Source organism: Myxocyprinus asiaticus, chromosome 40 (genome assembly GCF_019703515.2).
Source record: "Myxocyprinus asiaticus isolate MX2 ecotype Aquarium Trade chromosome 40, UBuf_Myxa_2, whole genome shotgun sequence".
NCBI classification, from domain to species: Eukaryota; Metazoa; Chordata; class Actinopteri; order Cypriniformes; family Catostomidae; genus Myxocyprinus; species Myxocyprinus asiaticus.
Window position 1 is genome coordinate 2,416,422 of NC_059383.1, and position 14,432 is coordinate 2,430,853.

Sequence of the window (14,432 nt, forward strand, 5' to 3'; positions counted from 1 at the left end):
AATGTATTATATAGTGAAAATGTTCACCGACCGTTGCTGTCCTGTGCGAGCTCATGAGAGTGCACGATTGCAACAGAATAAACAACCCCTGCTCACAAGTGTGTTCAAGCGAAAACTCGTTTTGTTTACTTATCACCACAGTGATAGTAACAACAGAACACAACACAGCTGCATACAAACCAGAGAAATGTAAGTGCAGCGTAGTTCTAGCGGGAAGACTAGCAGCTGTACATCATCGCACCATTAGCTAGGTAACTCCTAGCCAATCACATGTAAGCCATTGCTTTATAAGTTTGCTCACATTATCACATTGCTGTTTCAGTTGTGCTAACATGGCAACCTCCACCACCCCACAACCACTAGTCGAGTCCCGTCCTGCACGGGGGTAGGCTCCTCGCCCCTGCCTCCTGTCTCCGGCAGGATATGACAGTTCCGAGTACAACTTCTTCGGACCGCCAGACGGGGCTTACGCCAAAGAGAGACATTACATTTTCTGTTTTATATTCATCAAATAAATGTCATCTTGAATTTCACTCAAGTGTGCAAGTCTTCCTGATAGAACAGAACTTACAAAACACGTCTGGAGAATTTTGAACGGCAGATTTTAGAAAACACGGACGGGGCTGCATGGCATGATGCCGCAAATAGAAACCAAGCGATTGGCAGAATGTCTCTTCGCTTGTCATGGCTGGTTAGGACAAAACTTCTTATTAACAGAAAATATACCTTTTATTGCATACCGTTTGGCGTCTGGTTAGGACACAGTGTTTGTGGCTGCCTTCAGCCTGATCCATCTATCTTTTTTTGATATCCGAGTTCTCCGGTTCAAACTGTAAGTTTTAATAATGATCACCCACAAAAGTGCCTGTAGTTGAAGAAACACCCATTAGGGACAGAATACAGTCCTTGCAGCACAGAACTTTAAGACCTCGAATATTATAGCTGATGGGTGCGATAGAAACCATTTAGGTATTATGCTGTAAGTCATATATTTAAAGTTTGTACGTCTTTTAGGGTTTAGGTATTTTACTGTAAAAGTTATTCGTCTTTCAAACAACAACTGATAACACATTTTAATGTTTTCATATTTTAATGAGTATATGTGAGAAATGTAAGTGGTTTAGTCTTGGAATGCTGTAGTACAAGTCTTGAACTGTGTCTAGTGAGGGAAGACATTTCCTCAAACAAGAAAACAACCAGTTTTTTTCAGGGGCAAAGTAGGTTTTAATCTATCTCTATCGCTTTGCATTCAATGCTCCTGTGTTTGCAACATAGAAGGAACCTGGTCTTGTAAAATGGCCGCATTGACATTATACAATATGACAGAGCAATCATCAGATGCCGTGACACTAATGAGATGGCTATCCGTACATTAAAAATTATTATGATGTGTAACAATACAGACAGTGTAGAAGACAAATACCCTACATATATGAACTGTACTACACGTGCCAGATAAAAGGCATTCTACAACTTTATCTTATCAAGGGTTGATTTTATCAAAGTAACTAATAAACTACTCACTTGATGTTTTAATCAGATTTGTCCTTTTCCCTTGTGTTTCAGAGAATGAGAAAATTACATTTAAAGCACCATCAACAAATTTCATGGCAATACTCCCTCAGAGTGCTAAAACTGGAACTAAAAATGCCAAATACTGTATAAACCCTTTGTAAAATATATATTTCCTTAACATGGGTCTTCTTAATATCCATTAACTTTAATGATTTAATTTTTCACTTGAAAACCTTTATTTCATTTACATTCATCATGAACTGATGTTTATGTGTGTTCAAAGTGACTTAGAAATGAGCAACTTGACATGATTATGGTCATTGTTCTCTAATGCTCTATCGCCAGGATTTTCAACAAAGGGGTTGATGGAGAATATACATAAAACATATGTTCTTCAGTTTTCATGACATTTCTAACTTTTTCAGTAAATATATACATTGTATAATGATCTGCTAAGCATTGTACAGTATAATGTAGTTATTTAAACTAATATTTAATATTTGTTCAAATTTATTCTCTCAATTAAATGTATTCTAAATTTATATTGTTACCAAGAAAATCTAGCTTTTTTTGTATTGGGATCTCTGGGTCTGTAAATGTTTAAAACTTCTGCTCCATTGTCTTTCTTGACCAAAAAAGAAAATGTAATAAAATGATTTTTTGTAATGGAAAAATGACCAGACTTGTTGAATTCAGCACAACATACTACACTTTTTTTTACACAGTTTCACAAAGTTTCTGCTTATTTGTGAATTTTGCTAAATGATTGAGTAAAGACATTCAAGCTTAAATGTCCCTTTAGGACCTGTTCTTACTTATGCATACTATATTTTAAATACTTAAATACACCACGCAGCAAGATGTATTAAAATACAGTAAGGTTTTACTTTCATCAAGACAATTTTCTCTCAAGATAATTCAATATTGCAAATCATAAGCATGAACAATTATAAATCTTTTTTTTTTTTTATTACAAATAAATATATACATTATGTACAGTTAAGAACCTCAACCCATACCCCAAACAGCTACATTTGGTGATTTGTATATGTATATATGCAGTCTGTTAGAAAATTCCTGACATGAACATATAACGGATCCTGTCAAATTCACATTAAATGAGATTATATGGTCACAAAGCTATAAAGCTGTTATCAACACCACAATCCATAATTTAAAAAGTTTCTATTTTAGCCTTTCAACAGAGAGGTTCTGAAACATCCTTCAAATGAAACCACATCACATTCAAGCTCTTGCATTGCAAGAGCTAAATAAACTCAAAGGAGGCTGAATATAGGCCTGTTTTTTGAACATTAGCCTGATATTAGAAATTTCTATGTAACAGAGCAAGTGGAATAATGCCTTTGAGTTGTGTCCTGAATTAAGGATTGTGGCCTTGAGTAACTAACAGTGGAACAAACAAAAACCATATTTGAAAAATATCCAGAAGTATGCATGAGACAATGTTCAGAAGAATTGCATGTATCCTCCTTAATGCTCCTGAGGTACAAGGTTGAGTTTGATTAAGTGGAGTCCATTCCAAACCAATGTCCTTAGGTGAAAGTTTGTAAGATGAAGTTTGAGGTAAGATAAATGTACAAGTTCCAAGAGTTTTCAGAGCGTACAGATGATCGGCATGGTGTTGCTGTCCCACATCTCGGTGTAGGTGCAGAGCGGATCATCAGGCAGGCCTGGATTCAGTTCAGTATATAGCCGAAGTTCAAGCTCTTCTCCTAAAGCGAAATAACAGTTCACGTGAGTAACACTGGTGCACATTAGGGCCCAGCCAAGACTGGAGGCTAACCTCCTGTGTTTGTTAATAATGCAGTACAGCTAATCTTTAAGTATGAATTTGAAAGGCAGCCAAGGAAGTGATGTCTATTGTGAAAGTGGCAAGTGCAATAGACTATGACTACAAAGCATTTACCAACTGACAATTATGACGCCAATGACTGTTGCATTAAAGTCAGAGCTCTTAGCATTTTTTTAAATATGTTATGCAAAATTTACCTGAGCTTACACTCCATTGGCTCTCTGGACTGTGGTAAGATTCTGTTGTGCCTACTTCATTGGCCAGGAACCCCTTTCCAGAGTAATTTTGTAGCCACTGTGAACTATCACGTTCCAGTTGCCGTGAGATCTGGAAATGCAAAACACAGAACTTGTAAGTGACTGAGTTTTGCTTGTTCTTTGATTATAGATTCTACCAACAAAAACATTTTGGCCATTAACAGGCATTTTGAGATGTGCTAAAATGGGCACAATGGGTATGAGTTGGGGTTCTTAACTGTACATAATGTATAGATTTATTTATAAAATGGGGTATCCCTGTCAATGAAAAAGCACAATGAACAGAAGCGTTTTAAAGGGTAAACTCACCTCAATTATTGCGTCGGTTTCATTTTCTTCAAAATCTAATGGTTGTGAGATAAAGAAAAAATGCAATCCATAGTAGTTATTGTACATAATCTAGTTTATTTACAGTATTTATTTTTAACAGAAACTTGATTCATTAAATAAGTTTAAAAGACATATGCTTCTATTACCTGTAGAATGCATTGGTGAGACCTGGAACTTGGCTGTGTAAATATTGTTTGTGCTATCTGGACCAATTTCAACTTCATATCCAGAGATGTCTGGGATGTCAACAGTAGGGCTGGCAGTGTCTTCAGGTAAAAAAGCAAAGAAAAACATGTATATCTGAGCATAAAAATCTTACTTCTGCTAAGTTTATGCTTAAGCTAGTCAAAGTTATTGAGATTCTTTTCTGAAAACTTAATTTGCCATTGTATCTAAATTGTAACCGCAAAGACTGAATTTGTTTTCAACAAATTTTTTGTATAGCTGCTACTGTAGATGCTTACTTAGATTTTCAGTGCTATCGATGGTGTTCTCCTGGGTAATTCTTTCCTCCGCCATTTGTGTGTAATTGTGCTTATCAGACTGCATCTCATCAGTGTCCATGTCCTCCACCTTGATCTTTGACAATGCAGCCTAAAAACACAAATATTTAGTGTTCAGTTCATACTGTCTTAAATATCACAATATAGACATATATTTTAATGCTGCCACATTGATAACAGTGAAAAACAACAATCCATGCATGTTTAATCATCCTCACCTTCGCCCGTCTTCTGTTGTCTCGACTTTTCGATCGTTTGTCTTTCTTCTTGGGCATGGCGGGCAGCATGCGGTACACTCTCAATGCTCCGCAACCTTTGTTGACACTTTTGTCCTTTACCTCTTCGATGTCTGGTAGAGAGTTCATGGCGCAACGGAAATTTGCTTTCCATGTTTTGGGGTCAGGCTGGGTAACTCCCTCCTTGAATTTACCTTACAACCAGAAATGAGAGATTTAAGTTCATTATCATTATTTTTATAACTCATTTCTGCATCTCAAATTATGCATGGTTAGTGTCTCACCTGTGTGGATGGCCCACTGCTTGAACAGACAAGCATCTTTGTCGACCTCCCAGCCATGGCGAGCAGCATGTTTCCAAGGGATGGAGAACATCTTTTGATCCTAAAAGCAGTAACAAATCCATAAGAACACCAATCACAGATGGTCTTCGGGTAAGACATCTGGTATTTTAAGTATTGTATAGCCGTTGTTAAACATTGCAATACTTAAAAGTATTCTTGAAAGAATAGTGCTAATAACAATTTACCTTGTCGACCCACACAAGTCCAGCAATTGAATTAGAGTCAATTCTGGCCTCCAGCCAGGGTCTCATGCGCATTCTGGACACAGGCATGGTTTCTGCAGAAGTGAAAAAGATATATTTTATTTTCTCTCATTTGCTGTGTTCGAATGTATGGTGGAAGAGACAAGTTAATGAGCAGGAAACAGGTTAAACAGGCTGTCGGACAATTTTCATCAGGCATAATCAAACACGTAATAATGAACTTGTCGCTAAATCATTTGTTTTCCACCAAATTAAGTAGGCTAACACAAATTATGAGCAAATTAAAAAAGTAAATTTTGTTGTTATTGTCATTAATGTCTTGCAACATGCGGCAACATTACATTAAGTGCATTCCCTTTAACATGCATCTAATAAATAAAAATTAAAATCATCATAAAGCCTAATTTAGGACACGTATTTAGTCAGTACACCCACACCTTGCTTCAAGTGCACTGAACTGCCTCATATGAACATTTCAAAGCAACTGTAATAAATGCAATAAAACGTTATTTTATCAAATAAGGGTTCACATTTGCAAAGACACTTACAGTGTACTCCGATGTTGTATCCAAAAAGAGGAAAATGGCAAATGCAATAGCTCCAAGGACTATAGGTTATGTTAAGTCAAGAGAAGCTCGCGCCTACTGTATTGTCAGTTGCGCTCAGGCTGCTGTCTTTATAGCGTGCGCCGGGTTTTTCCCGCTGTGCTGGGCGGACTGGAGCGTTTCTGCGCATGCTCTTTGAGGCAGCCGCTGTACAACTCGGCCAGGGTGATTTCCGAGAAATCATGCTGTTGTGAGAATGACTGCCGACGTGCGGGAGAAAATTTAGTCTGGGTAAACAAACACACACACACACACACACACACACTTTTTCTTAGCTGTCTAAATTGACTTTTATTGTTGTATATAAAGTTCATTATACATACTATAGCCTAACCCTATCACTATAATTAAACATAAATAAATATAATAAAATATAATAAATCATATATAGCCCACATGAATCTCACCCAACAAACCAAGCACATTCAACTCAACCTAAGAGGCTGACATTCTGACGTAATTTCTGAGACATAACATCTGCACTTACAGTGATTCGCTTGACAGTGCACCATTTTTTTTTATTTTTTTATTTTTTTTGCATTTTGTGACAGATATTAGATTTGATATATATATATATATATATATATATATATATATATATATATATATATATATATATATATATATATATTAGTATGCATCCTATATGCATCTCTTCTCATGCATGCAAGGAATTCAAACTCTAACCAGACTGACCACATTTAAATACGTCTGATCTTTCTACAAATTTTTTCTACATAGATCAGTTATATTGTTAATAAAGGTGTTTCTTTTTTAAATAATAATAATAATAATAATAATACATTATGGATAGCTACAATGCAGCATACAAGTGCAAAGAGAAATCAGAGTAGTTCCGGGAAATGTGCTGTGTCTCCATCGATAGAGGGCGTCATGTGTCAGAAATACCTTCCTGAAAGAGCAGCGATTTCAAAGAAACGGGAGTGTTTTGAAGTATGACATTTCTGGTTTTGCCTAACGTATATTAAGTTTGGTATTTTTGGCATTGAGATTCCTGCTCATGCTCATTCAGTGAGCAAGGACACCTATTTACACTGCAAGTGAGCGACGCCACAAACAAGTATGCTCATATTGTAGCCTACACAAATTCTTTGTTGATGACACTTGTGTTTGAAAAACAGCAAGACAAAAGAAAGGGATATTAATTTAAGACGGCATTTTCAAAACGCAGCGCTTATGGCATTGAAACAACAACGACGAGATAACCCAACGATCAAAGCCCATGGACCAATAATTAAGAAAAACGATCAACGTGAATAGGCCGGAAATAAAATAAAATGTATAAAATAATAAGCTGTTCGAAAGTATTCCTTTGGAAATGCAAGATATATGATGTGATTGCTGTTTGATCATCTTTATTGTCTTGATCCATTCCAGTGCAGCAGGGGGCGTGTCGCACGCGGAGGAGGTGTTTTGCTACGGAGTTTCTGTTCAGTTAATTCCTGGGTATTCCCAAGGTTCCTCCCAGTGATATTCCCCTTGTAACCCGAGAGTCAGCCGTCAATTCTTCAACCCATCAGTCTTCTATCTGCACTGTTCGATCAGTTTTGAAAATGTTAACAAAATTTTCACTGTTTAGTGTGTTTGCATCTCTCTCTCTCTCTCTCTCTCTCTCTCTCTCTCTCTCTCTCTCTCTCTCTCTCTCTCTCTCTCTCTCTCTCTCTCTCTCTCTCTCTGGGCTTACTGGATTTCATGACTCTTGCAAGTGAAATATATTATAGGCTATATCATATCTAGTATCTAGTAAGCTGCCACTTACAACTTATCAAACAATAACATCTGGGTTGGTTAGACAAAAATGTAATGTAGTTGTGCAGTGGAATGTTTTCTCAGAAAAAGTATTTGTCAAGAATATATGATTTTCAATTAAAAAAAATATAGCTGCAAGCAGCAATGACTGGCCGAAGCACTATGGGTCCATTTCCACTCGGTGGCTTTCGAAAAACAATGCAAAGTGGACACATGCATTTGACATTATTCTAAACAATTTTGAAGCAACTTGTTTAAATATAAGAGGACACTTCCTGCTGCTAGGTAGTGGCACTATGACCATGACCCAAAATGGTCACATCCATGTGATTAGTCCCCAAGACTAAACATACATCTCAATTTTGATCTAAATCACATATTGCACACAGAAGAAATGAGACACTTCCTGTTTACCATTTTTTGCCATTCATTTAATGCCTCGCAATGGTAAAACCGTTCGATATATCAAAAATCTGCTCATAAATAAGCATCTTCAATGTCTTGGCATAATGTGGTGACAGTCTCATGAATCCCCAAGGAGGAGTAGAAAAAGCTTTCACATATCTGATCTTTTTGTATTATTGTTATTGTTACAAGGGGGTAAATTAACATTTAAGTCTGGCTATAAATTCCTGCTTAAGATCTGGCTGAAGAACCAATATCACACCCTCAACCAACAAATAGGTTTTGATTAACTTTACTTTGAAAATAAAAACATACAATGTAGGGATATTGTTTATGAAATCTGAGGAAGAACATTTAGACCTGCTTAAGTCTATCTTTGACCATATCAACCCACATAAGAGAACAATGGCAATCTAATTTAGAACTCTCTTTTTACACAAAATAATGTAGCCTAAACTGAAAAAAGAGCATAATTTCTGTTTTTATTTTTTTATTATTATTATCCTCCCATTCAATGAGGGGACAGTTAGCTTTTTCTTGTCCTGCACACATGAATTTGCACACAGGAGCCATATACTTGTGCAGATAATAAATAATCTTAAGAAACGATCAACAAACTGATTTGATGATGTTCAGGATTGTGAATGCTGACACACACCTGTATACAACTAAACACTGTCAGGATTTATGGATAGGCAAGTTCAGTGACACTTCACATAATCTTTTTACGAGCACTACAGAACAAAAATGTAGAATAAAATCTTCCTATGAAAATGTTTTCCTATGTATTTTCTTTGAAGCTTCGGTTTTCATCATCGATTTATCTTTTGTGAAAAAAGGTTGTGCATATGAGCTGACATTACTTCTGTAACAGCTTTGACATTTTTTTAAATCTGTAGTTTTGACTGCACACAGCGGATAAACATTTTGAATAAATACATTTGATTGAATAAGACGCGATAAAATGCGCTCAGCTAAAAGTTGCTGGTTCATGTTTTGGAAAAGAGTGTAACTGAACTATGCCCAGACAAGCTTAAACATGCGCACTCCTCCGGAACTGGACCATGGATAGCTTGATGACCGCCGATGCTGTTGCTGCACGTGTTGAGTGTTGTTAAACTCACCACTGAGTTTTGCGCAGAGAGGGCTCGGATGATTACCGCCGCAATTTTATCAAAATCATTTGGAAGGTCAGATAAAAGTGATATGCTGGCCTTATCGAATCACTGACTTACATTAAATAAAGATATTACATCATACTGGGAGACTCTGAGAAGTGGTGGTACACAAGGAAAACTGCCAGTGTTCTGACAATCTGTGCTTCCTGCTCAGGATGTGCTAACAGCAGTGAAAACATTGATATGTAAAGCCTAAACTTGGGAAGCACACGTCAAGGCACGGGTGAACCTGTCGGTACAGTGCATCCGGAAAGTATTCACAGCGCTTCACTTTTTCCACATTTTGTTATGTTACAGCCTTATTCCAAAATGGATTAAATTTAAATTTGAGGATTATTTTCCTCAAAATTCTACAAACAATACCCCATAATGACAACGTGAAAGAAGTTTGTTTGAAATCTTTGCAAATTTATTAAAAATAAAAAACGAGAAAAAAAAAATCACATGTACATAAGTATTCACAGCCTTTACCATGACACTCAAAATTGAGCTCAGGTGCATCCTGTTTCCACTGATCATCCTTGAGATGTTTCTACAACTTGATTGGAGTCCACCTGTGGTAAATTCAGTTGATTGGACATGATTTGGAAAGGCACACACCTGTCTATTGTAGGGCTTTACTGGTTGTTTAGATCAGTGTTACTATCAGAAATAATTGGTAATTATTTCTTTAGTTATTAATTCATATTTAAATTATTAATTATTACAATCAATAGAACATTGATGAGAATCAATGTTAGCTTTTTTAATCCTTTAAATCAACAATTATCAAAGATAATCGTTAATGGTTAATGGTTAACATCAATGAAACATTAATTAAAATTAACACTAGCTTATTGATCATTCAAATTCACCAATCATCAAAGATAATTATCAATTATCAAAAATCAACAGAATATTAATAAGGATTAACATTGACGGGGCACCACCCTGGAATCAGGGACTAATAACCAGATAGTATAACAGTCTCAATATTAGATTGTTTTCTTAGGAAAATCAACATCCGAAGAATATCGATTTTCGGGAAAAAAAACAATGAATGAAGGCTTGAATCCGAGCACTGGCATCCCCTCAGCATGACACAGTCGTATGCAAAACAACCAAAACACTTCTCTTTGTAATATAAACAAAGTTTATTTATGCAGTAATATCAATTAATAATTAATACAATGCAGTCAATAAACTTCCGACTTACAACTACAAACTAAACAGTGATATGATTAGATATGGAAATCAAAATAATCCTATAACACATGAGGGTGTGTGTGTGTGTGTGTGTGAGCGCGAGTGTGTGTGTATAAGGAGGGACGCACACAAAATGCCGGACGTGACTCTCGTGGAGAGTATGTCACGCGAGATTTCCGGCCAGGGAATATGGCCGCAAATGTGGTGAATGTGGACCTGGTGCGTTACTTCCTTGGAAGTATGTGGTTCTCAGGCGTCTGTAATACTCACGCGGAGGCTCGTGCCTCTTCTGGGTGATGGCGAAAGCAGCTATGGTAGCAGAGGCTTCGTCAATATACAGCGAATACTCCTTGCGTAGGGCTATACACAGAGCTGAGTAGCGGTTTCGTCTATCAGTCGGTAGCGTTTCCATGAACGCATGGACACTCCTTACTGTGGTCTTCCATATTAGCTTGAGTTTTTCACGCGATGAAGCGTAAGGCAAGTCAACCAGGCAGTGCTCAATTTCCCTAAGATAACTGTCGATGTTTGAATCTCGATTACTTAGGTCAAAGCGTTCTATGTCCCCTGCGAGGGACTCGAGTTGTCGGATGCGCAAGCGTTGGTGGCGGTATGACCACGGGTCGTCCGAGTCATCCGAAACATCATAGTCACTCGGATCGCTATAGCGATGGGGATGACTTCCTCCCCTTCGTGGTGGGGAAGGAGTCCAGTCGACGTGTGGGGGTGGACCCCGGGTTGCGTACAGCTCCCTGGCTAATGGGATATTCGAGCCACTTACACCACTCTGGGCTTGAAAATAATCGTCCCCCCTCCGTGGTGTGGAATCAGTCGGTTTGAAACGCAAGGTGGCATGACTGAAAACTGACTGGGGGGGGCAACTGTAAGGAGGGGCACCTGCATCCAACCAGCGGGCCGCTTGAAAAGTGTCTTGGAGTATGAAGTCAGAGACTGTACCACTAGGGGCAGCTCGGCTCCTAGCGTGTGTCTCTGGGTTACTCAGGGGCGCATTTCTACGCGTAGCGCTAAAGAGGGGGCCCTCTTCTATGTCAGATGTTGTGCTGTGCGTTTCATCTGCACTTACCTGATCTGACTCTATTCTTAGCTGGGCAGCTTGAAGCTGCCTGCGCAGGGTTTCGTTTTCCTCCTGCATCTGGGCATTATCTTCACAGTGCCTGGAATTTCTCAGCTTGGGTGCACCTAACGTCTTGGTGCAGGCTGAGATTTTCCCTCTGCACCGCTTGGTAGCTGTTCTGCAGCTGGGCGAGCTGGGCCTGCTGCTCTGCGGTTTGCAGTTGGGTTCTGCGGTGATGAAGAAGGAACATTTGGCCCACTAGGTCCGGGATTGTGCACTTTGGCTTCCCGACCGGGTTGTTGACATAATCAACTAGTTCCTGCAATGCTTCATCACAACAACTAATATTGTAGCCGTTAAGGTTATTTCTCTCCTCTAAGGAGAGACGGAGGACAGCAGCGACCACATCTTGTAGTGCTGGGTCGACTAACCTCTGTGGAGCTTCAGCTCCTGTCACGCGGGGCGATTGATGACTCATTTTACTAGGCAGTAAAAATTATTGCGACACAATGGCTCTGATAGCTTGTTGTTTTACAGTTGCTATAATGCTGACACGAACACACAGGTGAGAGGCTTCGACCTGTGGCTTACGGGCTACTGTTATGTAATGTGCGAATTTCACTGTGTTCTCTCTTTGGTGAACATCAATGAAGTGACTTGGCACCTCTCTGTAACATTTAGATGAAAGGGTTAGGAGTTAAATAACAACAACAGCAGATTTTAAGCAGACTATAGTAAATTTACCAACTCCTAATTCACTCTTAAGAGCACTTTCACACCACACTGGCTTATGTTTGGCAAGTTGTGAGAAGTAAATTGTCAAACAGAACCAAACTTTGAAGTAATGATTCAAGTTATTACTTTGGATTCTTATGCATACACACTGTGACAGAACTGGCACATAGGATGCCTCACACGGGGCACCAATTATTATGTAGGGCTTTACTGGTTGTTTAGATCAGTGTTACTATCAGAAATAATTGGTAATTATTTCTTTAGTTATTAATTAATATTTAAATTAATTAATTGAATCTAACTCATTAAAACCTCATATGGGGCTCCAGTAAATGTAGTGTGCTACGTGTGACTCTTTAATGGATAAACTCAGTTTGCCGGTCTCACCCGCGATGGTGAAAATGCACAACAGTCCAATTTGGTTGGACCACAATACAGCAAAACAAATTCGTGATAATTAATACCTGAGTATTAATAATGAGCGGACATGGCGGTCCGTAAACTGTACAAGCAAAAACCTTGAAACACAAGAATAACACACCATAATATTCTATCTCTGCCCAGACGTAAACCTCTTACTTGAATCGTATGAGGATACAGAATGTGTGTTCATCCATCCTTTAACTCAGACTCGGTTCCTCGAGGCTCGGGTGATGACGGGAGGCCGTTTCCTCGCTCTGTCGGCAGGCACGGATGCTGATTCTCGGCGGGCTGGCAGAGAACTCAGAAATGTTGACTTGATTGAAGATGGAAGAGAAATCTTTAATCTCTTCACTTCTGCAGGCAAACGGATGAAGATGTCTATTGCTCGGCGGTCTCCTTCAGATATGTTAGAGTGTTCGGTTGAACACAGAGTAATCTCAACTCGTCCAGCGAGATGGAGATTGTATGGCCACAGTTTCAAGTCGGACGTGCCACGAAGCTGCACCTGAGAGCACTACACCCGGCAAGCAAAGTTGCTGGAAGCAAATCCCGGAAGCATTTCAGAGGTATTTCTACTCCTGATGATGTCATAGTTGAGGGACATTCTGTTGTGTGCCTCATCCAATAGGAGTTGAGAGTTCAATCCTTTAGTGAGCAAGGCTTCATGCGATTTGTAGTCTGTTTTGGACTCCCTTTGTTTGATTTTGGCACGATTTTTATCAGTAAGATTTACGACTTGGTATGTGGGGGCTTGAGTTAGGTTTTTACGACTGTGTTAGGCCTGCCTTTGTCTTCTATGTGAATACATGAGGCCCAACACTATATAAGGTCCCACAGTTAACAGTGCACGTCAGAGCACAAACCAAGCCATGAAGTCCAAGGAATTGTCTGTAGACCTCCGAGACAGGATTGTATCAAGGCACAGATCTGGGGAAGGGTACAGAAAAATTTCTGCAGCATTGAAGGTCCCAATGAGCACAGTGGCCTCCATCATCTGTAAATGGAAGAAGTTTGGAACCACCAGGACTTTTCCTAGAGCTGGCCACCCAGCCAAACTGAGCGATCAGGGGAGAAGGGCCTTAGTCAGGGAGGTGACCAAGAACCCAATGGTCACACTGACAGAGCTCAAGCGTTTCTCTGTGGAGAGAGGAGAACCTTCCAGAAGAACAACCATCTCTGCAGCACTCCACCAATCAGGCCTGTATGGTAGAGTGGCCAGATGGAAGCCACTTCTCAGTAAAAGGCACATGACAGCCCACTTGGAGTTTGCCAAAAGGCACCTGAAGGACTCTCAGACCATGAGAAACAAAATTCTCTGGTCTGATGAAACAAAGATTGAACTCTTTGGCCTGAATGGCAAGCATCATGTCTGGAGGAAACCAGGCATCATCTGGCCAATACCATCCCTACAGTGAAGCATGGTGGTGGCAGCATCATGCTGTGGGGATGTTTTTCAGCGGCAGGAACTGGGAGACTAGTCAGGATCGAGGGAAAGATGAATGCAGCAAAGTACAGAGACATCCTTGATGAAAACCTGCTCCAGAGCACTCTGGACCTCAGACTGGGGCGAAGGTTCATCTTCCAACAGCACAATGACCCTAAGCACACAGCCAAGATAACAAAGGAGTGGCTACGGGACAACTCTGTGAATGTCCTTGAGTGGCCCAGCCAGAGCCCAGACTTGAACCCGATTGAACATCTCTGGAGAGATCTGAAAATGGCTGTGCACCGACGCTCCCCATCCAACCTGATGGAGCTTGAGAGGTCCTGCAAAGACGAATGGGAGAAACTGCCCAAAAATAGGTGTGCCAAGCTTGTAGCATCATACTCAAAAAGACTTGAGGCTGTAATTGGT

General features: G+C 39.4%; 1 protein-coding gene across 2 annotated transcripts; it reads right to left on the reverse strand.

The window, feature by feature from the left end:
• Nucleotides 1–2,380: 2,380 nt before the first annotated feature.
• On the reverse strand, nucleotides 2,381–5,910 carry irf1b (interferon regulatory factor 1b). Of its 2 annotated transcripts, XM_051680646.1 has the most exons (9): nucleotides 5,750–5,910; nucleotides 5,184–5,275; nucleotides 4,939–5,038; nucleotides 4,637–4,848; nucleotides 4,380–4,509; nucleotides 4,062–4,181; nucleotides 3,895–3,929; nucleotides 3,526–3,655; nucleotides 2,381–3,248 (listed from the first exon to the last, which is right to left on the reverse strand). In XM_051680646.1, the coding sequence occupies exons 2-9, from the start codon at nucleotides 5,268–5,270 to the stop codon at nucleotides 3,130–3,132; spliced, it is 933 nt and encodes a 310-aa protein (XP_051536606.1). In that variant the 5' UTR covers nucleotides 5,271–5,275; nucleotides 5,750–5,910; the 3' UTR covers nucleotides 2,381–3,129. The 2 variants fall into 2 exon arrangements, with proteins under 2 accessions (XP_051536606.1, XP_051536607.1); XM_051680647.1 differs by lacking the exon at nucleotides 3,526–3,655.
• Nucleotides 5,911–14,432: the final 8,522 nt, after the last annotated feature.